This window comes from Chelmon rostratus, chromosome 6, assembly GCF_017976325.1.
Source record: "Chelmon rostratus isolate fCheRos1 chromosome 6, fCheRos1.pri, whole genome shotgun sequence".
Classification (NCBI taxonomy): domain Eukaryota; kingdom Metazoa; phylum Chordata; class Actinopteri; order Chaetodontiformes; family Chaetodontidae; genus Chelmon; species Chelmon rostratus.
The window spans coordinates 28,435,374-28,459,755 of record NC_055663.1 but is presented as its reverse complement, the minus strand read 5'-3'; the positions used below and the strand labels follow the sequence as shown (position 1 = coordinate 28,459,755).

The following is a 24,382-nucleotide window of genomic DNA, read 5'->3' as shown; positions in this document are numbered from 1 at the left end:
TGTGTTTCGTGTGTTGGTCTGAGCGCTGCTTCAACACAGAAGTTTGACTGAATGAAAACTAACATTTTATTTGTCAAGTAGCTGAAACTCAACCCACGAAACTGAAACTGTGGTGCAGAGTTCACGTCTGTCCACTGGTGAAGGAGCTGAAAGGACAGGAAGTAGAAGCTCAGCAGAGGAGCTGAAGGCTCGAGTCGTCACAGAGCAGCTCTTCAGATGAAATGAAGGGATTTAACAGCTCGACCTTTGACCTCTGACCCAGGCTGGCCAGAGGTCAGAGGTCACCTGAGCCTTACATCTAAGTCCTCTGTTTACTTCCTGGTGCAAGAGATCAACTCCAGAACTGATCAACATGTCAATGACCTGACACGTTAACGATGTAACATGTTAATGATGTGACACGTTAGCAATCTGAGGGGCAGCTGGAGAAACACTGGACGTTAGTTCACTTGTGTTAGATTAATAGGTGGGTAGACAGAGAGAGATTTATTGATTGATGGATCGATATTTGAATATGGGAACAGTTTCAAACACTTTGAGTAACATCCAGACTCAGGTTGCTGCCGAGATTCAAAGCGGCTGCTGCAGTGCCCCCATGTGGTGTTTCAGAGAAGTGACTCATTTACTGCTGTTTGTATGAGTCACTGTCGTCTGTAGCTTTCCAGAGAATCGTTCAGGTCCACGCAGCAGGCAGGTAAAGACTCGGGATGTTATCCTCACACAGCTCTTTAAGATAAAACTAAAAACGTCTGAGTCACAGCTTTCTTCGACCCCGCAGTCGACTTCTGTACATCGATCGTCTGAGGTTAAACGACTGTTTGGAGCTCGTTGAGTTTACAGACCACAGCTTCCAGTCTGATCCCAGTCGTCTCTGAAGTTGTCTGTTGGTGAGTGTTTCATTCTTTAATCTTCAACGACAACCACCTCACACTGTGGAATAGTACATCAGTATAATCAGTAAATGTACTCGACAGTACTGAGTGCAGTAAAATGTCCCTGTGACTGTTCTGTTCTGTCTGATCTCATCAGATTACTGTGACTCAGTCGTTCATGTCAAAGCAGGATTTTACTGTTGGAGCTGGTTGAGCTTCATTTTAACTAATGATTCTTTTCATTCTGGATCAATCTGCTGATTATTTCCTCCATTAATCGATCGATTGGTTTGGAAACATTGTGAAAATAGTGAGAAATGTGGTGACGATGAGGCCAAAGTGACGCCTTCACAGTGTTTGTTTAGTCCAAAGCTCCACATTATTACAAACACATTCAGATCATTCAGAGGAAAAGCAGCAAATCAAACATCTGAAGATCAAACATCAAATGATTTTACAGCAAAAATCTCTCAAACCATCATCAACAGATGATCATTCATTTTCTGTTAATCCACTAATTGATTAATGGTTTCATCTGTACGTGTATAAACTGTTTAATTTATAACAATCTATTCTGTTTTGTTTTCTGAGACTTTATAAACTTTGTTCATTTGTAAAGTAACTGGTAACTAAAGCTGTCAGATACATGTAATCGAGTAAACGAGTGGCATGAAAACAAAAAGTCAACCCTGATTTCAGACATGAGACCAAATATTTGTGAGGATTGAAGTCTCCAGCAGGAACCATCGAGCTGAGAGCCACAGACAGGAAGCCTGACGGTCCTGAGAGGAAGACTAACGTCAACTTCATCCTCTCAGAATGTTTCTTTAATCACAGCTCGTCACAAAGCAGCAGACTGGAACGTGTTTATTAGTGATGTTGTGTTACAGCAGAACGACAGTATGTGAGAGCTGAAAGGGAAACACGGAGCTCGCGCCTCGCGGCGTCTCCTCTCCCAGACTGCGTGAGTCCAGCTCAGGTGAGTCCTCACCTCCTTCATCAGGACTCACACACACATTAGCTCACTGATTTGGCACAGAAAACAAAATTTATTTTAAAAAACAGTCTTCTTGATGCTGCAGAAGGATCCATGTTCACATTTAGGGAAGTTTGATTCACAGAAACATTGACGCTTTAGTTGGAAATGGTTTGAATTCACGCAGGAACTCATTAAAACGGTGTCAGATGCTACATTGTGAGTTTAAGGCAGCAGTTAAACTGATCTGAGTTATTTTGATTGTTTTTACAGGTGATATCTGAATTCTGGCACTTTGTAGATCTTAACTCTTAACTCCTTTGATAGTAACTGTTCTTAAAAACTCTGTCAGGTGAGATATGAATGAAAATGGCGGAGCTGCAGGTTCCAGACGATCAAACAAATATCTGAACTTTGTTTTTGAGAAAGAGGATTTTTATCTGTCTCTACTCGGAAAGCAGAGCTGCAGCAACACAAGCTGAGGGTGTTTCTGGGAGTTGTAGTACACCTGTTCCATCGACTCTGGCTTTTTATCAAAGAAGCAGGTATTTTCCATCACAGCTGTTCATCTTTTGTGCCGATGAGTCAACAATCACAGTTTCACGTCGGTCAGAAAACGGAGCCTCTGCAGCAGCTGTTCAGAGTTAGCTTCGAGCTAACGTCAGCGTTTACCTGAGGTTCTTGTTACTAAATATTTACACCCGCTAGCTGCCAGGTGTAGCTGTCGTGTTGCTAACTGAACTGACAAAGCTAACATTAGCTGAACATGTCATAGCATCAGGGGCAGCAGGCGAGGCACTGTGATGGGTTCGATCACAGATCTAGAGCTGGATTTTGTCTCAGGTCTCGGGTCTGAGACGTAGTCTGGATAAGACCTGCAGGTGACAGTTTTTCTTAAGGTCTGATGGGCGTGAAGCTCAGCTGGTTGATTCATCACAACAAAACATGAACAGCTGCCTAGGAAATATCTGATTCTTTGATAAAACCTGAAGGAGAGAAGTCGACTACAACTCCCATGGTGCTTTTCACCAACAAACATCCAATCACAGAGCTTCACAGAAACAGTGAGTGGAAGCTAAAGATTTCACTGCTGAGAAACAGACTTCAGTGTTCATTTTGGATAAATTCAGTAACACTTTGATCACGCCTCTGACTGGTTTTGTCTCCATAGCAACAGCAGCTGAGCCTCATGGGTGCTGTAGTATTTAGAGCCACAAAAAAAATCAGATTTGTCAGAAACTGAAGTGAAATAATTGAAACTGCTGTTCGACCTGAAAGACGGCTTCAGTCTGCAGGAGAGTCTCGTGTTTCTGTGCTCAGTCACTCTGAGATCGAGTCAAGATGGTGAGGAACAACACACGGGAACCAGCAGCTTCCCCAAGCCAACACACACACACACACACACACACACACCGTTTTCAGTCCACCTCTCAGTTATGTTACAGCATGTTGTCATTTCTCTCTCTGACCTCTACGTGACCTCTGCATGTCCACTTAAACGCTGCATCCTCAGAGGTCAAAGTTCAGTTTACTGTTTGTTGACTATTGTGACATTTCTACGGTAACCAGGTCGCAGCGGGGTCAGAGTTCATCTGCTGACGGCTGCTGCAGTTGTCTGTGTGCTCCTGAGAGCTGCCTCCGCTCACCGCCGCCCCCTAGTGGGAAGTCTATGTAAGTGCAGGTTTCTTCTATAGTCCCTGATTGGCTTCAGCATCAGGTTCCTGTCCTCTGATTGGCCAGCCAGCAGGGCACCTCTCCACACCTGGAAACAGAAACAAGAGGCTGCTTTGTATTCTATGCGCTGGGTTTTGAATGGTTCAGTTAAACTAAACGTAGATTGAGATCCTGCAGCTCCATGTCTGTTTCTGTTTGTAAGGCAGGTGATCTCTACAGCGCCCGTGTGATCCGTGTCAAATAAATGTAGTGCGGTAAAAAGTGCAACAGTCAGGAATCAGGATGAGGTTAGCCTAGCTTAGCATAAAGACTGGAAGCAGGGGAAACAAGATATAATATGTTCATCAGCGAGCTGTAGGTGTGTTTGGACAAAGCTGGTCATTTGCCTCTGCTTCCGCGCTTTGTGCTAAGCTGTGCTAAGCTAAGCTTGACATCCATCTAAACATCTCACTCAAGTGAAAAATAAATAATCATTTTCCCAAATGCTGTGTGTGTGTGTGTGTCTGCACGTGTGCGTGCGCGCGCTTGTGCTTGTGTGCGTGTTTGTGCGCGCGCATGGTTGTGCTCATGCGTGCGTATGTGTGTGTGCGTGCGTGTGTGCGTGCGTGTCTGTGTGTGTGTGTGTGTGTGTACCTCTCTCTCAGCGTCGGCTGGCTGCTCAGGAAGCTCAGCTGCTGCTCCAGACGACAAACTCTGAAGGCCAGATAGCAGGACGACAGGACCAACAGGAAGACACTGAGAGACAGACAGGTAGAGAGAGACCGTGATCAACAGATGTGTCCACTTTGAGCTACAAGAACATTTTGTTGCGACAAACTTTGGACCCACATTAACGTCAGCGTCTGTTTCTGAAGTTAACAGGAAACAGAAATCATGAGAACAGCAGCAAGACGAAGGTTAAAGCGTCCTCGTATTAAAAACGTCTCAGTCTCTGTCTGCGGTCTTTGGTTTGATGCTTGATGTCAGTGTCTCAGCGTCTGTCCCTGATTTTCCTTCAGGATTATGTGCTTGAATCGACCTTTAAAGTGAGACTGCAGCGCTGCTCATGCAGGTCATCACCAGCAGGTGGCAGCACAGACCAACAGTGATCAGTTAACAGGTAGCTGTTTGTCAGACTGGAAGAAGACAGAATAACACGACTGATACGCTTGAATGAACACACACACTGTTCTGTGTGTGTGTGTGTGTGTGTGTGTGTGTGTGTGTGTGTTTCTGGGTGTTCTGGACTCACAGTAGGATGAAGAGTTTGAGCAGCTGGTACTCCATGTGACCCAGGTCAGGTACTGGCTCTGTTAGCAGGATCTTCTCTGTTTCTAAACTGCTGTCTACACACACACACACACACACACACACACACACACACACACACACACACACACACACACACACACACACTGCATTAAGTATCTCAGCATCTGTATCTGATTTCCTGTCAACTTTTGATTGACAGGTGGGCGGGCCTACCGGTGAGCGTGTGTGTGCTGAAGGGCGTGTCTGCAGTGAGGCCGGGGGAGGAGTTTCCCAGCAGGTCCGGGAGGGAGGAGGAGACGGCGGGGAGCGACGGCTTCCGCCTCCACTTCAACACCTCGGGATACTCGTCCTGATGGAGAGAGGAGACGCTCAGACTTACCGTGGTGTTCGTTAGAGGAGTATTCATGATGTGCAGCGCTGTGATAGAACAGACGTCCTACAAACAGTAAAGTGAGACGCTTGTAAAGTTTAAGTTTGATATTCTACATTTTTCTTCACATTCAGACTCAAAGCAGTGTGTTATAAAGCTTCATGTATCTTATGATCCAGAAACCATTAAAACTCATCAGTGAGCCTCACTGTTGGTCCTTCATCACCACACGTCCTGCTGCACCCTCACTGCAGCACCAAATGTGGATTCATCCACCACAGAAAATAGTCCAACAGATGCTCTATTTCCTCCTGTTTGTCCGAAACTACGTTTTCTACTAATTAATGAAGCTTTTAAACATGAAACTAATTATTTGTGAGGAGTTTTTGAAGATTTACGTGTTCAGTAGGAACCAACGAGCTGAGAGCCACAGACAGGAAGTATTAAGTAGGAGGACAGTATTAAGAGACGAACACGAGCATTTTGGTTTGGATCTGAGATTTGATAAAAAGAACTGGAGGCTAACAGTGACGTACTGTCACAGTTTAAAGCTGAGCTGGTCATGTGTCTTCAGCTCACAGTTTTGGTATTTCAGACAGAACCTGAAGGCGACGTGAGGAAAGCCTCTTATCCAGGAGCATGATGGGGTCGCAGCGGGTCACCACAGGACAAAAACAACAGCTCCTGGTATTCCACTAAGCCCGTTTCACCGGTGACTCAGATCTAACACAACATGTTTCAGCTGTCTGTGATCCAGATCAGGACTCAAGTCTTCATACTTTGTTGATATAAACCAAAATGTGTCCACAAGCACAAAGGTTGCATAACTCAGCTCACGCAGCTGACTGACAGGAAGTGTCCTTAAACGGGACGTTACCATGGAAAGAGAGCTGGGTTCCTCCAGGTACTGCTTCAGACTCAGACTCTTCCCGTTCACCTACAAACAGAAACAGGAGGTCAGCCTGAAACTGGAATAAAGAACAGATTCCACAACATGAACAGGAATAAGTGTCGTTTCATTCATGAATCACTTCCTGTCATCTGTTTATCAGAGGAATCAAAAGAAGAAACACAAACCTGCAGGTGAGTGCAGATCCTCCTGAGAACGTCGTAGACGCTGTCTCTGGACAGAAGGGACACAAACACGTACTGCACACAGACAGACGGACGAGGGACGGAGACAAGTTATAGTACAACAGGTTATAGTCAAGACAGACAGGTTGTAGTACAGACAGGTTATAGTCAAGACAGACACGTAGTACAGACAGGTTATATTGCACAGAGACAGAGTGTAGCTCAGACACAGACAGGTTATAGCAGAGACACAGACAGGTTGTAGTACAGACAGGTCATATTGCACAGAGACAGACAGATAGATTGTAGCACAGACACAGACAGACAGGGTGTAGTATAGACACAGACAGACAGACAGGTTGTAGTACAGACACCAGTGATGGTCTCAGTGAGTGTTAAGCTGTCTGTGACTCTGTCAGTACTGACAGTTGAGTAGTTGTGTGTACTGGTGTGTATCTCTGCTGTGTACTTGTCCTGTGTGGTACCTTCTGTCCGGTATCCATGGTGATAGCCAGACCGTTTGGCACCAGGCCGGCCGTCTTGTGTTTCTTCACCAGCCGGACCGACACCACAGGTATACACACCTGCACATGAACGACAAACGTTCTGGTCTGAGAGTCACAGCAAACGCTTCCTGCTGCCACCTGCTGGTCAGACCACAGACTGCACCTGGAAAACAGCTGTTTCACAAGTCACACCGCAGCAGCTGCACTTTTTTGATACCGAGGTGAGGTGACCTTACACCTGGACTCCGGACCAGCAGAATAAACAATGACTACATGACTCTGTTTCCAGACAAGAACCAGATCCAGGTTTCACCAAACTGAAATCAGTAAGTGAAAACGAGAAATGTGTTTTTAAATCAACTCGACTCAGAGTGGCGGCTGGTCGAGGCGGAGCGGCGGCTTCTTCGCTTACCTTGATGTCTTTACCAAACAGGTTAGCGTAGAAACACAACCAGTTCCTGGAGATGTAGAGTCGCCCCTGCAGCAGGATGTCTCTCAACAACGCACACGAATAAACTGCAGAAGAAGAAGAGAGCAGGGACACAGAAAACACTGGAATGTAACCAAGTACATTTACTCGAGTACTGTACTTCAGTCAGCGTTAAGCTTCCATCATCGATGATCGAATGTTTTCAGCAGAAGCTGCAAACAAATAAAAGCATCTTACTTCCAGTGGAAACAACAACGAGAAGATGTGAGCGAACACCAGAGATAATCTAAGTTTAAACAGCTGTGTCAAACATCTGTCCTGTGCCTTACCTTTCATCAGGATCTCCTCTTTGGGGACGGTCTGGAACAGTTTGTGGTACTGAGAGTTGTACTTGCTGACAGTCTGTGGAGGCAGCAGAGATTCAGCTGTTCGTGTTTCTGGAATCAATCGGTATCATTTCATGTCACTTAGCTGCAGTCAGTCGGTTCAAATCAATAAAAGAATAGATCTGAGTACAAAGATAATAACAGGTAGAACTGATGCTGATGACGCTCCATCAGACAGAACAACAACATTAATAATAATAATAGGGCTAACTGCCTCTACACTGCAATACAAGAACGATGCTGCTCCTTTACTTTCATGTCTTCTCCATCATCCTCATCATCATCATCATCATCATCAAATGACACTGATGACTTGTGCCTGGACCTGTTAGCTTTAGCCTCAGTCTGAAAGCATGATATCATGTATGTCTGTGAAAATTTAAGACACTTCAACAAGGTTTTGTCGGTAGTGTTAGCATTAGCTTCTGGTTGCTAACTGCCGCTGATGAACTCTGTTAGCGAAAGCTGTTATTTCAGCTAACAATCATCAAGATGTTTTTGTTTACTTCTGTCTGAAATCAAAGAATCATCATGTGAACAATCAGGAAGACGTTTGATGATAAATCAGCTGCTGTTATAAACTGAACGTGTGCAGAGTTTAACAGGTGTAGCATCAGTAACTGAGGGGGTGGAGCTTAGTGAACAACAGGTTGATCTATTAATTATCTGCAAATGTGTTAATTCATGTTTACAACTGCCAGAGTTCAATTCATAAATAAAGAAATAACACCAATAGATTCAGTGCTTCAATGTCAATTTCTATGCAGATGATACAATCTTATTAGTTCCAGACTCCTCATTAACCTCAGGACCCAGCGGCTATCATCGATGGTGATGATTTATGTTACATTAGCCTCTGACTTCCTCTGTGAGTCTGATAAGCAACATCCAGACGACATTTGGGCTAATCGCTATGAACAAATATCTGCACATGAATGCAGATACACATTTTTAAAAAGATAAATTGTCAGGTTCCAGGATTCCATGTCAGCCAATGTTTTCCACATGGACTGTTTACCTGCACACCTCCAAAGATCACATGTGATTGGTCAAAACTACTCAGACTACAGACAGAAGCCAGAAAGCTTCAGATACCAACATGTTGTTCCTGCCTGCGGATTCTGCATTGCATCTCATCATACAGCTCCTCCACAGTCCGGCCCCCGCCTCGTCTTATATACATGATCGCTACTTCGCCACAGACTTAAAGAGCCAGTACATGCTGCTCTCTGCAGTCTATCCTGCCTTTAAAACATACCCACATCACTATATATTATCTACTATATCACTGTATAACTATGACCTTGACTGTGGGACTTTTACTTGTAATGGGGTATTTTTTCACTGTTGTATTTGTACTTTTACTGAAGGATCTGAATACTTGTTCCACCACAGCTGACTGCAAACTAAAGCTCTACTTGGTGGAACATTGTGCCTCAGTATTGTTTTGGTTCCTGATATGCAGGTCAGACGCTACATCATCTAAATACACCTGTGTGTCTTTACTCTCTGTCAGACAGTGACTTCCTGCCTTCCTGTTCCTGTCTGAAACAACAAAGACTAAAACAACAGAAAACAGCAGCAGCAGCTCCACGCCTGACGCTTCTGAAGCCAGGCTGAAAATTTGGGTCAACGTTTGTGGCTCTGACTTGTAAGAAGTTCAGTAAAAGAAATGATTTACATCTGTTAACACGTCTCATGTCATTATTTCAACGATATTCCCTCAAAAAACACACATGCAATCAGAGAGAAGCCCGACTCCACAATGCTGCAGCTGCTGACGACAGAAATATTCCTCCATTGGTTAGTGGCAGAAAGTGTCACAAGCTGCAATACATGTGTGTGACTACTAACACACACACACACACACACACACACACACACACACACACACACACACACACACACACACACACACACACACAACTCTGCAGCTATTTGTCCAGAGATGCCGACAGACCAGCAGGAGTCCTTTCAAATCTTTCTTTAAGTCTCTGCAGAAGTTTCCGGCGTGTGTCTCGTCTCCATGGGAACACGGTCAGGGATGTGTGTGTGTGTGTGTGTGGTCTTACTGCAGCCACATGTATCTGTAGGTGTGGTGAGCTGAGAGCTCAGCAGGGTTGTTGTTGTTCACACTGTGCTGCCGGCCGAAGGACTTACTGATCCTCTGTAACACTTCTTCACATCCTCGTAGGACAGGTCGTCGATCAGCTGCAGCCTACGGGACACATCACATGACATCATGTCAGATCACATGACATCACACCTCATTCGATCAGTCTGTCAAACCAGATGGAAAGTGGAGTTTCTGCAGAGAACTGGGTCACTGCAGCAGCTGAGAACAGCACCAGCAGTGAAGATGAGTGCTGCTGTCGAAAGCTTTGAGCTGGAAATGCTTCTGTTGCTTTAAGAATCAGTTTAAGAGCTCAAATGAAACATTTGTGTGAAATGTTTTTCACCTAATAGAGAAAAACTACAGTGGATTACAGAAACAGAGTCAATGTATTTGTGCATCCATCCATCCATTTTCTTCCGCTTATCCGGATGCCTTCTCCCAGACTTCCCTCTCCCCAGACACTTCCTCCAGCTGTTCTGGGGGGACCCCAAGGTGTTCCCAGGCCAGCCAAGCATCCCTCCAGCGTGTCCTGGATCTTCCCCGGAGCTGTTCCTACCCTCACCCATGGTCATGAACCTTGGGTCATGACCATAGGCAAGGGTAGGAACGACTGACGGGTAAATCCAGAGCTTTGCCTTTCGGCTCAGCTCATTCTTCACCATGACGGACCGGTACAACGACCGCATTACTGCTGCCGCACACTGATCCGCCTGTCAATCCCACGCTCCATCCTTCCCTCACTCGTGAATAAGACCCCAAGATAGTTGAACTCCACCGATTGAGGCAGGAGCTCTCCTCCAACCCAGAGGGGGCAAGCCACCTTTTTCCGGTCGAGAGCCATGGCCTCGGACTTGGAGGTGCTGATTCTCATCCCAGCCGCTTCGCACTTGGCTGCAAACCACCCCAAACCACCTGCAAACCGCCCCAACACATGCTGGAGGTCCTGGTACGAAGAAGCCAACAGGACAACATCATCTGCAAAAAGCAGAGATGAGATCCTGTGGTCCCCAAACCAGACTTCCTCCGGCCCTTGGCTGTGCCTAGAAATTCTGTCCATAAAAATAATGAACAGAACCGGTGACAAAGGGCAGCCCTGCCGGGGTCCAACATGCACTGGGAAGTCTGATTTACTGCCGGCAATGCGAACCAAGCTCCTGCTCCTGTCATATAGAGACCGGCCCGTAGTAGAGGGCCCCGGACTCCATACTCCTGAACCACCTCCCACATAATGCCATGAGGGAGACGGTCGAATGCCTTCTCCGAGTCAACAAAACACATGTGAACTGGTTGGGCAAACTCCCACGAACCGTTGCAGAGGGTGTAGAGCTGGTCCAGTGTTCCACGACCAGGACAAAAACAGCAATGTTCCTCCTGAATCCGAGGTTCGACTATTGGCCAAATTCTCCTCTCCGGTACCCTGGAATAGACTTTAGCAGGGAGTTAGAGTATTTGGAGCACACCCTCCGGCCCCCCTTCTTAAATAGAGGGACCACCACCCCGGTCTGCCAATCAAGGGGCACTGTCCCCAACTGCCACGCGCTGTTGCAGAGGTGTGTCAGCCAAGACAGCCCTACAACTTGAGGTACTCAGGGCGGATCTCATCCACCCCTGCTGCCTTGCCACAGAGGAGCTTCCGAACTACCTCGGTGACCTCAGCCCGTGTGATGGATGAGCCAACCTCTGGGTCCCCAGCCCCTGCTTTCTCTACGGAAGGCGTGGCAATGGGATTGAGGAGATCCTCTAAGTATTCTTTCCACCGCCCGACAATATCCCCAGTCGAAGTCAACAGCTCCCCACCTCCACTGTAAACAGTATTGGTAGGGTATTGCTTCCCCCTTCTGAGGCGCCGGACGGTTTGCCAGAATCCCTTTGTGGCCGACCGATAATGCTCCTCCATGGCCTCCCTGAACTTTTCCTATACCCGAGTTTTTGCTTCCACAACCACCCGGGCCATTTGGTACCCGTCAGCTGCCTCAGGAGTCCCACGAACCAGCCACGCCCGATAGGACTCCTTCTTCAGCTTGACGGCATCCCTTACTTCCCGTACTTGAGTAAATGCAGTTGATTACATTCCAGCTCTGGTTATTCGTACTGTAGACATGACGAAAGTATTCGTTCATGTATTTGTAGTATTTGCCGGCTGCTGTGATACAGACTCTCTACAGGACAGACGGCAGAACAACATGAAGACTGAAGAGACTGAGGAGACTCAACAGCCCTCCTCACTTTGACCCCCTCTTCATCAAAGTTTGACGAAAACGAGAAGCCAGAAGTCAGTTCTTCAGTCACGTCTGCAGACTGTGCAGCGGTCACATCATCACACGGTGCTCACGTTAATCACACGGTTTCCTCGTGGTGATCTGGATGTAAATGAGACCACAGACCAGTTCACACAGCCTTCATGGATGATGGTTACGGAGGAGGAGGCAAATCAACACGAAGTCCATGCAAAACGACAAACAACCGAAGCTCAAAACAAGACGACCAGCAGCTCATCAGCCAAAAGCTTTTTATGATTATTATGATGATGATGATTATTATTATTATTATTATTATTATTATTATTATTATTATTATTATTATTGTGTTATTTTTATTGAAAAAGAAAGTGAAAGTTCCCATCAGCCACTGGTTCCAACTTGGTACAGTGGCGTTCAGTGTGTGTGAAAGGAGTGATTGTCCACAAGAGCAACTGGGAGGCAGACATGGTTTTCTCACACACACACACCACACACACACACACACACACACACACACACACACACACAGAGAGAGAGAGAGAGAGAGATAAAAGAACTAATTATGCAAACTGTTTGAGCCTGAATGGAGAAACTGGGGCAGAGAAACAGGCTGCGTTCACAAACTGAACATTTCAGATTATTGTTGTTAGTGCACCATCACAGAGCTGGAGGAAGTATTCAGGTCCTGTACTTCAGTAAAAGTACTAGTACCACATTGTACAAATACTCTGTTACAAGTTAAAGATCTGCACTGAAACTGTTACTTCAGTAAAAGTATGTCAGTATAATCAGTAAATGTACTCGACAGTACTGAGTGCAGTAAAACGTCCCTGTGACTCCTGTTCTATCTGACCTCATCAGATTACTGTGACTCAGTCGTTCATGTCAAAGCAGGATTTTACTGTTGGAGCTGGTTGAGCTTCATTTTAACTAATGATTCTTTTCATTCTGGATCAATCTGCTGATTATTTCCTCCATTAATCGATCGATTGGTTTGGAAACATTGTGAAAATAGTGAGAAATGTGGTGACGATGAGGCCAAAGTGACGCCTTCACAGTGTTTGTTTAGTCCAAAGCTCCACATTATTACAAACACATTCAGATCATTCAGAGGAAAAGCAGCAAATCAAACATCTGAAGCTCAAACATCAAATGATTTTACAGCAAAAATCTCTCCAACAATCATCATTTTCTGTCAATCCATTAATTGATGAATGGACTCATCATTTCAGCTGTACTTGTATACATTGTTGGGTAGTTTAATTTGTGACATCTTTAGTCACTAAAGCTGTTCAGATAAAAGCAGTGAAGAAGCAGCATGAATATATGTCAGACTCTTTCCCAAAACAAAATGAATTCAGTTCAACTAAAATTCAGTGACGGTTTATTAAAATTATGATGAAAAGAACCGAAATCTGCACGAAACGACGCCGTTAGAAATCTGCTGCGTCCTGCAGCGAGTGGCGGTTTGTAGGTTTGAAGGGAACATTTGCTCCCTGTCAGCAGAAGTGAATTAAAGCTTCACACACACGCACATGCACATGCACACGCACGCACGCACACACACACACACACACACACACACACACACACACACACACACACACACACACACACACACACACACACACACACACCTCCTTCCCATCAGCCCCTCTGAGCTCTGCTGCCTGGAAACGTGAGCTGAGTGCACGTGCTGCAGGAAAACACACACACACACACACACACACACACACACACACACACACACACACACACACACACTGTCTAATTCTGCAGCTTGTTTTGTACGTGACAGGAATAACAGAGCAGTGAGACACACTGAGGCTTTCCCTCTCTGTATTGTCTATCCTGCACGTCTCCTCGGCTTTCATCTCAACACACACACACACAAACACACACACACACACACACACACACACACTTTGTCAGGACTAATGAGGGAGTTGGCTGATTAGGAGGGGGAGGATCTGAAAGTGGATTGTGTGTGTTCACACTGCATCATGTGCAACTGAGTGTCCACCAGCCGTCCTGCAGCAGCACGCCATGTGGACGCTTCTGTTTGTCCTCAACATCTGGATTCATCTGGTCTCCAGCTGTGAGGAGGTTTCCACCTGCAGCCTGAACAGTTCTACAGACGACAGGAAGTTAATGTAGTTTGGCTGACTGGCGGCTGATCAGCGGCGGCTGTGACACGCAGCTCAGCAGGTGATTCAGATACTTTAAAGAAAACATCAAAAACTGCTGAACACACTGACATGAAGCAGCGATTCTTAAATTCTTCTTAAAGCAGCTAACAGTGGCTGCTAACAGAAGCAGCTATCAGGAGCAGCTATATCGGGCAGCTAACAGGAGCTGCTAACAGGAGCTGCTAACAGGAGCAGCTAACAGAAGCAGCTATCAGGAGCTGCTAACAGGGGCAGCTATCAGTAGCTGCTAACAGAAGCAGCTATCAGGAGCAGGTATCAGGAGCAGCTAACAGGAGCTGCTAACAGGAGCTGATAACGGGAACTGCTATCAGGCGCTGCTATCAGGAACAGCTATATTGGGCAGCTAGCAGGAGCTGCTAACAGGTGCAGCTAACAGGAGCTGCTGACAGGAGCAGCTATATCGGGCAGCTAACAGGAGCAGCTAACAGGAGCAGCTAACAGGAGCAGCTATCAGGAGCTGCTATCAGGAACAGCTAACAGGAGCTGCTATCAGGAGCAGCTAACAGTGGCTGCTAACAGGAGCAGCTATCAGGAGCTGCTAACAGGGGCAGCTAACAGGGGCAGCTATCAAGAGCTGCTGACAGGAGCTGCTAACAGGAGCTGATAACAGCAGCAGCTAACAGGAGCTGCTAACAGGGGTAGCTATCAGGAGCAGCCAATAGGGGCTGCGAACAGTGGTAGCTAACAGGAGCAGCTAACAGGAGCTGCTAACATAAGTAGCTTTCAGGAGCTACTAACAGGAGCAGCTAACAGGAGCTGCTAACAACTAATGCAGGTTAACTAAATTAGCCAACTAAATGTAAACAAATACAGGTGATGAAAGGAGGCTCAGCTTACTCACTGACGCCATGGTAACACCATACTTCCTGTTTACACCCCCCAGAGCATCATGGAGGCTGTGGTTAAAAAACTTAAAACATGATTATGTCCCAGACAGAATAATCTATTTGTGGACAGAAGTCCAGCTGTAATTAAAGTAAGGCATATTAATTACAATTAATTAGCACATTAAGCTACAGGCTAAACAGCTGATCGAACAGCTGATCAAACAGCTGATCAAACAGGTGATTTTCTTTCTGTGATACCCCACCATTCCTGAAACCCCGATAGTTTACTCTGTTCTGTAGTATCTCACCTGAAGGGCAGGGGGCAGTGTCCGTCCTCCTCCCTGGGGGGCTCCACCTCATGGGGGGGGAGGACGCTGACATCATCACTCTGCTCCAAATTCTCTGACATCATCATTACTGGCCTGAACAGTCTGGAGGGCAGAACAACATTAAAGAACAGAATTAGATTTTCTGACAGATCTCGGTCTCTGCATCACAACGTGCCGTTTGAAGCGAACGAACCACCTTCAGCACAGTTCTAAAGACGGAGAAGAATCGACCTGCAGCAGCAGCAGGCGGAGGCGTGGAGCACCATCAGATAACAGGCTCTAAATATAGAGGTGACACCAACATGCAGTGAGCTGGAGAAGAAGCAGAGATATCAAACACACAAACACTTTGTTCCATGAAGGTAACACACACACACCTTCTCTCACCTGACATCTGGCCGAGAGGAGCAACACACACACACACACACACACACACACACACACACACACACACACACACTTCACTTTAACTGCTGCTTAAACAAACGAGTTCAGCTCTAAAGTCCAGTACTTGTACAGTAAATGTACTGCTTTACATTCTACCACTGCTGTTAATACTAGCTGATCATTACTATAACTGACAGTCCTTCTGACCTGGAGTTGCTGTTATGCTGTATAATAATCTGTTATATGTTTTGGTAGCTGGTCCAGCACCAGGTGAGTGCATGTGAGTGTACATGAGTGCATGTGAGTATATCTGAGTGCATGTGAGTGTACGTGAGTGTACATGAGTGCACATGAATGTATGTGAGTGTAAGCCAGGCTGCATACGTCACTAAAACAGTGTATTTTCACATCTGACTCGAGAGAATTAAAGAAGACTAACAGGAGGTTTTATTTTGTTTCTGGCGGGTTTGAATGAAGTGTTTTTAATGATGAGCTGCAGGGTAAAATTACTACTTTGTCAATGGAGTCTGGTAGGTTTGAGGAGACAGATATAACAGCTGTTTCTGGCTGGGGGGGGGGGTGACACATGAGGCTGGGTGAATGATACTAACAGCATCACTTTTTATTTTTATACTCTTTGCCGTAGTTATATTATTGCTAAGCAAAACACTTTTTCTGTTTTCTTAAATTCACTGTACACAGGATACCTGATATTTTATTTTTTTAAATATTTGTGTTGTTATCTATTTGCACAATTACATTGTTCTTATTTGCACCTTCCAATACTGTTTGCCCCCCCCCCACACAATTTCTCCATTGTGAGATTAATAAAGTGTTATCCATCTATCACAGTACTATGACTGTACAGCTGCTCCTGGGTTTATCACTAATGTGACTGGTACTAGACTGAGTGCTGGATCAGGACTATGGTTGGGTACTACAGATCTATCATTAGAGCTACTGCGTTCTCTGTCAGAGTCTGATTGGTCGGAGGAATACTTTGATCTGACGACGCTCACCGATCCTCTGAGACTCACACATACACACGTCACACGCACACACACACACACACACACACACACACAGAGGATGTCCTCTCCTCTGTTGCCATGGCAACAGCATGAAAAGAGGCTGTTCAGATCAAGTGTTTTGCTCCTCGTCTCCATGTCAAGTGAGTTTAGAACAGAAACGCAGCTTTCTAACAGCGAGTGAGGTCGAATCCTCACGCCGATCAACCTGATTTCCTCCAGTCACTCCAGTTTACAGGATTTCTCTCAGTACTGGATCAACGAGGAACACAAACAGCACTGATTTCTTGACTGTGAGGCTGTTTGTGTGTCAGAAACTGCTTTGCATGCTGCTGGTCTGTGACCTCTGAGAGTCAGACCACAGCAATCTGAGAGCACGGTTTAACCGTCGAATCAGGTTCTGCTCACTCCAGTTTCAACCTACATTTGGTTAATCTGACCGAGTAACAACATGTGGCCATTTTTATTTTCATTATTTATCCAAAACATCCCTTTAACATCAGGAACTGCGTTAGAAATTAAAGTCCTGCTTTCAGATTTTACCTGAAGTAAACATGAACAAGTATTCATGTCAGAATTAAAGTGTCCACAGTAGCTCACTGTGTGGGAGACTGAAGCCAGATCTGAGGATTCCTGAGGACTTCATGCTTTCTACAGGACGTTCGAGCTGCCAGATACATTTGTTATGAACAGGCTGCACACAAACACATGTCACATGAAACACACACACTCACACACACACACAATAATAATCAATTAACTGATTTTAAGCATTTTAAACACACACAAACAACCGACCAATTAATGGAGGAAATAATCAGCAGATTGATCCAGAATGAAAAGAATCATTAGTTGCAGTCTGATACAAAATAGAGTCAAATGAAGCTCAACCAGCTCCAACAGTACCAAAGAACATTTATAGATTATACTTGGATACTTTAACTTAAAGGTACTATGTGTAACTATCAGACATGTGTCAATGACAAAGGTGGCCATTCAGTAAACTGCAGTCAGCATCCTGTTGTTAGCAATAGTGCTAGCAAGCAAGCTAAGGTTAGCCAGATAGCTGTAACTTAGCAATGTTGGATATGGTGTGGGTTGCCTCTCAATATTAGCTGATAAAGTAATGTGCAGATGCTAAGCTAGCAGTTAAGCAGCCAGATCAGCCCTGGAGTGTGGAACTGGCTGACAATGTCCAGTCAAGACACTGATGTTATTTTGCATCATTAGCTATCTAGCAATTAGCAAGCAAGTTAATGTAAGCTAACAGTCACCAGCTAAAACCACAATATCACAATATATACATTGCTTTGCAGTAATGTTAACGTGACTTTGGACTTTGTGTTGTGGTGCCGGTTGTTAGTTGATGTTAGCGGCCTCCGTTTGTAAGCTAACGTCAGCTAATGCTGCAGGCATTAGGCAGACCAGCAGGGAAGTCTGGACGGTTTCAGTTTTTAAGCTACAACCCGTTCACATATTGACAATAAAAAGTGATCGACAGACGGAAATCACTTCACATTCTTGTTGCACATTTAAGAGTTCTTTCACAGTGTGGTATTCATACTTTTACTTTGGTAACAGGTCTGAATACTTCCTCAACCAATGAAAAAAACATTTGTTTCTTGAGGTTCTTGAGGAGCTAACATATGGTGTGACCATCAGTTCAATGAGTTTCTGCAGACAGTGACAGTACGCATTGTACTTCATATTGTTCTTCAGGCTCTACCTCATACTGTACTGCATGGTGTACCTCATACTGTACTGCATGGTGTACCTCATACTGTACTGCATGCTGTACTTCATACTGTACTTCATACTGTACTTCATACTGTACCTCATACTGTACTTCATGCTGTACCTCATACTGTACCTCATGGTGTACTACATACTGTACCTCATACTGTACTTGTACTTGCTGGCTGTGTGGAGGTGCAGGAATCACTTCAGTGCAGATCATTGGTTCTGATTAGTACCTGATCCTGTCTGCTTCAGGCTTCAGCTGATGTTTCATCATCACTCTCACATGTCGGTATCTTCCTTCACGTGAGACGAGCGGTGGACTCACGGCAAACACTCGCACATATCGACGTCCAGGCGATGAAAAGCGTCTGCATAGGCTCCCCTCCTCGGTTTGTATCGTTAGACTGAAGCTCAAACGTTTGCTTTCTGGAAGCCAAATGAGGAAAAATCTTCACCTGCACAAAGTCTGAATATTTTAGCAGAAAATAATGAGATGCGACAACATGAGCAGGTGACGGATTCCACCTGCACACACGTTTCTATCACAGTTACCATGGCGACAGGCATGATCCTCACACACGTTGCCGTCTCTCCCCCCTCGCCTTGGTTTCCATGGAGATGTCTGTTGGTCTCCTCTCGAAGGAGTCTCACCAGGCTGATTAAATCAGGCAGCTCCTCGGGGAGACGCAGGCTGTTTGCTGTAATGGGAACACTTGAGATCTTCAGCTGTGGTTCGACTTCTTGCTGTCAGGCATCAGGTCACACGCTCAACATCTAACTGAGAGGACGATGAGGCTGACATCCCATAATGTCTGCAGGGGTCTGACTGCACTGAAAGTTGCTCCAACACTGTTCAAGAAACATTTTCAGCTTCATCCAACAATCACTAATAAATCATCAGTTAATCAGTCAGGGAGGAGGTGTTCAATCAATGTTAGCAGTTCTGTGCACTTAGACTCAGCCAAATGCTAACAGCAGCATGCTAACATGCTCACAAAGACAATGCTAACAAGCTCATGTTTAGCAAGTGTAAAGTTTACCATGTTCACCATCTTACTTTAGTGTGTGAGCATGCTAATGCTAATGCTAACACTTGCAAACACATTAGTAGAGCGGAAGCTGCCAGCATGCAGCCTCCTCCAGCTCCTCATGCGGTTGGAGTTCTGGGTCTTGTGTTCTGGGTTGGGGTACCTGTACCCTCCAGTGAGTTCTGGGTCTTCCTTGGGTCTCTCCAGGAAATATCCTGAACCACCACAACACTGGTCCACCACAGAGAAAACACGTGTGACCTTCACCACGACAGCCTGATTCAAAATGTATTTACTCATATTCCAACTGATTGCTGTCGTTCATTCGTTGCCATCAGTGAGTTCCTGCAACCTGTGTGTTCAACTTCTGCTGCAAAACAAAGTTCCTGGTGGTTCCACGGTTAAACTGAGTCAGAGGGTTGGCAGAGTGTTGTTAAACTGGGTTCCTGAATGTTAACAGAACAAAGCCTTGATGAAGACGCTGCGGTGTGGCTGAAAGCTCTGGAGGAAGTGGACCTTCAGTCAAAGTCAAAGACGATCTTCTGGTTTTTCTTTTGTAACTTCTTTAAGTAAAATATATTGAGATGATGTTGAATACTTCATAATCAAAGTACTACAGCAGTGTAACAGCAGAGGAGGAGCTTTCAAACACTCACAGATCTTCTTCACTGATAACTCCAGTCTTATCTGACGCTGTGGCTTCATCCGCCTGCTGAGCCTGAAACCAGACAATTAGCATCTTCCTGCCGGTCCGACCGTCTCCACCACAGCAGCATCCTCTTCAACAACGTATGCAAACAACAGGAAAATCATATTCCTCTAAAACCATAACTCATCCTCACCTCCTTCACCCCTGCTCAAACAGGACACCACCTGCTGCCCACCTCAGGACAACAGCACAGCAATGCAGAGGTGGAATGTTACTGAGTAACCTTCTTCAGCTAAATAAACTATTTAAAAAGCCTCTTGGATCAGATGGAAATGCATCGTCACAAAGCTGAAAACAGGCTGTTTTTCTGAGATACGAGGTTCTCACAGGACAAACACATGATGATCTTATAGAATATGATGCATCGCTGCAGATTAAACCAGCCAACAGGATATAAAGTAGTTCAAATGAGCTCAACCTGAAACATCTCCAGCAGTAAAATGCAGCATTAATGCAGCAGGAATATTAATCCACAAACATCAGAGATGATGAGAAACACTGACAGGAACACTTTAAGTACTTTAAGTACAATCTGCTGATAATACTTAGATACTTTTTCTTCAGTAAGGTTTTGAATGCAGGACTTGTAGAGGGGTATTTTCACAGTGTGTATTAGTACTTTTACTGCAGCAAAGGATCTGAATACTTCATCCTTCCATCCTTCAGGAAAGTGAAGGATGGAAGTTTTTAATTCAGAAATCTGGTGTTATTTTATATCATCATGTCTGTCATCTCTCAGTACTTTCTGCCTTCCTATCTTTAAATCTTTAAAAACTCCTCACAAATCTATGAAAACCAGATATCCTTGAAACTAAAGTCTGGTACGTGGTTAATTAACAGCTGTGGACGTTGAATATGTCATGCTGGGAGAAATTCAGAGAGACAATAACACTGAGGAATTATCCAGGCGACTGAGCTGTGAAGGAGGTGAAAAGCGTCTCTGGTTGGAGGACTGTGTGTTGTTCCGGGAGGCCGCCTGGTTCTGCAGCTCCTCACTCAAAGCGGTGTTGTGTTTGTGGTGCTGGAACGCCCGAGAGCCTCCGATCAAACACCAGAAACCAGAAAACACAGCGAGGGCCGAGCCAAAACACACATATTCAGAGGTGCTGGAGCGGATAGAGGCCGAGCGCTGCATGTTAACGACTGCAGCTGAGACAAAGCAGAGAACCACCAGCTGTAAAGAACCACCAGCTGCACGGAACCACCAGCTGTAAAGAACCACCAGCTGTACTGAACCACCAGCTGCAGAGAACCACCAGCTGTAAAGAACCATCACCTGCACAGAACCACCAGCTGTAAAGAACCACCAGCTGCACAGAACCATCAGCTGCATAGAACCATCAGCTGTACAGAACCATCAGCTGCACAGAACCATCAGCTGTACAGAACCATCAGCTGCACAGAACCATCAGCTGTAAAGAACCACCAGCTGCAGAGAACATCAGCTGTAAAGAACCACCAGCTGCAGAGAACATCAGCTGTAAAGAACCATCAGCTGCACAGAACCACCACCTGTAATAGCAATACCACCAATTCTACTGGAGTGAAAGTACAGCAGCAACTAGCAGCAAAAAGAACTTCAGATATCCAAAGTGAAAGTACTATCAAAGTAATATTTACTGTCCTCAAGGTATTTCAATAAATGACCACTTCCTTTTTTCCCCGTTAGTTTGTTACAACTCTATCTTTATAATAATAATTAATATTGTGAAAGTAAATAACAACAGAGCTCCAGCCTGAGCAGCTCCAATCAGCCTCAGTAACTAAACACACTGTAATCTGTAATCCCTAATCTATTTTTCAGAAATGTATCATATGTTACAAATTAAAGGAACCAATAACTAAAGCTGTCAGATAAATGTAGTCGAGTACAAAGTACAATATTTGCCCCTGAGCTACTCGAGTACGTGAGTGAACTTAGTTGTACTTAATTACTTTCCACCCCTGAGAGCATCTACTTACAATACTGACACAATTACCTTAATATCCCAATATTACTGCTACAATCAAAACTACTACAGCCAGTACTGCGACTAATACTACTGACAGACTTCATAATACCTCTAGAAGCAATAATAATACCGCTGCGACAAGTAATAGATTACAGTAATAATACTTGCAGTTTTTAAGAGGTAGCAGCAGTACTACAGTGATGGCATCAGCAGCGAGTCCTCACAAACACTCACAGGTTCAGAAAACACCTGTTCTCACCTCACTGCACCATGCGGTCTTCATTCAGGTCCGCTGATGTACAGAAGGGACTGTCTGTCCGGTGACCGACCGACCGACCGACCGACCGCCGCGGAGCTGCCGCTGCTGCCTCTGCTGCTGGACCAGCTGTGTCAGGTTCACAGCGTTTAGCAATGACTAGACAGGAAGTGACAGGAAATACACGTCAAAATAAAAGCATATGTCGAATAAAAAAATACAAGTAAAAGCACGGAAAAAGGTGAAGTACTGAGCAGGTCTGTGCCTGTGGTGTTCAGGGGCCCGGGGCCAAAATGAGCTGCTGTTTAACGGCAGTCAGTCTACAGCAGCTCCAACCCAGAATTCAACTGTAAAAACGAAGGCAGAGAAAACGGAAAAGATCTGCATGGACCCTCTGCCATACTGCTGTTGCGGACTGAAGTGAACCACTCATTTAATCAGGCTGCAGCTGAGACACTGAACGGTGCAGCAGCGCCTCCCTGTGGCTGAACAACCACATTACAAAATCCACTGTGGGCCACCAGAATAAGAGCTTTGACAGGCGTAAACAGAAAGTATTAAGTTCAGCCTTTATTTATCTACATGTCGTCAAAGTGTGTCATCAACAGTCTGCTGTATTCACTGTGATACTGAAGACAAACAAACAGACATACAGACAGGCAGACAGCCATCTTTCCTTTCAGTTCAAGAAATTGTTGATTGCATGAATGTGTTCGACCATCAATTCATCAGTGAAAGATGCTGAGTTTAATTTATCGTCATGCATGAAAGAAATGACATGTTCACAGACTCAAAGTGTCTTCTGCCTTCATTCTGCTTCACTTCCTGCTTTAGATCTCAAGAAAATGTCGAGAACTCAATATCAAACTATCACATGTGTTGGGTTTGGTGGTTGTATAGGGAATGAGTCACTCACCTGCAGCACAAATAAATGTGTATATATGTATGTGTGCATATGTATAACCTTTGTTTTAACCTTTAGGATGATAACACAAAATACTTGTTTCTGATTGGCTGGCAGGTGTCAGTTCACATCATCTGACAGGACGACAAACAGTTCAGGTGAAACATTTAACCTCTTTTTTCATCAGGTCACGTTAAACCACAGGGTAACTATAACAACAGTGCATCACTAATCAATATGAATTAAACAACTGGTTTTATTATTTCATGATTACTGTTTTTCCTCACCACTGTCGCCAAGTGTTTGCTCATGGGGGAATTGTTGGGTCTCTGTAGATAAAGAGTTTGGTCTGCACCTGCTCTAAATGTAAAGTGTCCTGAGACAACTTCGGTTGTGATTTGGCGCCATATAAATAAAACTGGATTAAACTGAATTGAACTGTTGCCATCAAATAAGGTGCTGTTATCAGAGGCGGTCATGTGACACAGAATTCATATTTCAGCTCAGTCTGACTTTCTGACATCTGTACAGAAACAAACTGCATGAAAACTTCAGTAGAAGAAGAGAAGAAGAAGAGAAGCAGGAACTGAAGAGGAGTGACTGCAGGTCAGCTGGTGTGTTAGCCTGAGCTAAAGCTAATTAACCACTTAGCTGGTGTGTTAGCCTGAGCTAAAGCTAATTAACCACTTATCACCAGAATGCTCCATCAGTCAACAGCTACATTTTAAATAAGAGCAGAGAGAAGTTACACCTGATGAACTACAGCTGCACCATGCTAACTAGCCTAGCCTAGCTTAGCACAGCAGCAGTAACTGCTGTGGTTCACCTACTTTTAAATAAGGTTTGAATGTATTGAATGAAGATGAATTTCACTCGCATTCTGACAGAAGTTCAGAAACAAAACGTTTTGTTTTCTTGAAGGTCTGTGATGATGATCAAGAAATAAAATGAGAAGGTTTTATAACTGAAAGCAGCGTGTCACTGACGTCACTGTGAGCCGGACGATACTGGAGCATCTGCAAAGACTGAAGCTGCCAGATGAGACGTTAACATATAAAATAATCTGAAAGAACATTCAGGAAATGAGCAGCCATGATGATAATATGCAGAACAGAAT

At 44.9% G+C, this 24,382-nt stretch overlaps 2 protein-coding genes and 1 long non-coding RNA gene across 9 annotated transcripts in view; 1 reads left to right on the top strand and 2 right to left on the bottom strand.

The window, feature by feature from the left end:
* Positions 1-637: 637 nt before the first annotated feature.
* On the top strand, positions 638-6,074 carry LOC121607488. Of its 7 annotated transcripts, none has more exons than XR_006006887.1 (7): positions 638-694; positions 779-887; positions 1,763-1,851; positions 3,418-3,519; positions 4,167-4,621; positions 4,756-4,797; positions 4,973-6,074. It is a non-coding gene; the product is annotated as an uncharacterized LOC121607488 (long non-coding RNA). The 7 variants fall into 7 exon arrangements; XR_006006889.1 differs by having other exon boundaries at positions 4,756-4,802; XR_006006886.1 differs by lacking the exon at positions 4,756-4,797.
* Positions 1,720-22,481, bottom strand: LOC121607487 (GRAM domain-containing protein 2A). Its single transcript, XM_041938316.1, has 12 exons — positions 22,365-22,481; positions 15,241-15,363; positions 9,700-9,757; positions 7,483-7,555; positions 7,136-7,239; positions 6,703-6,801; positions 6,221-6,292; positions 6,021-6,080; positions 4,987-5,122; positions 4,754-4,847; positions 4,156-4,257; positions 1,720-3,610 (listed from the first exon to the last, which is right to left on the bottom strand). Exons 2-12 carry the CDS (start codon positions 15,345-15,347, stop codon positions 3,562-3,564), a joined length of 954 nt encoding a protein of 317 aa, XP_041794250.1. The 5' UTR covers positions 15,348-15,363; positions 22,365-22,481; the 3' UTR covers positions 1,720-3,561.
* Positions 13,495-24,382, bottom strand: part of znf609a (zinc finger protein 609a) — a 56,432-nt gene continuing 45,544 nt past the window's right edge. Inside the window, exon 10 of the transcript XR_006006885.1 lies at positions 13,495-13,532. The gene's annotated coding sequence lies outside the window, so the exon portion shown is untranslated. The remainder of the gene's footprint in view (positions 13,533-24,382) is intronic.

What these genes read in the sequence shown, in the direction of transcription:
- LOC121607487 (XM_041938316.1), bottom strand. Translation starts at nt 15,347, where the DNA reads ATGATGATGTCAGAGAATTTGGAGCAGAGTGATGATGTCAGCGTCCTC. An exon ending in AGAGGAGATCCTGATGAAAG is followed by an intron (nt 7,240 to 7,482) that starts GTAAGGCACAGG and finishes CTTCTTCTGCAG; the next exon opens with TTTATTCGTGTGCGTTGTTG. An exon ending in TGTTTGGTAAAGACATCAAG is followed by an intron (nt 6,802 to 7,135) that starts GTAAGCGAAGAA and finishes GTTCATGTGCAG; the next exon opens with GTGTGTATACCTGTGGTGTC.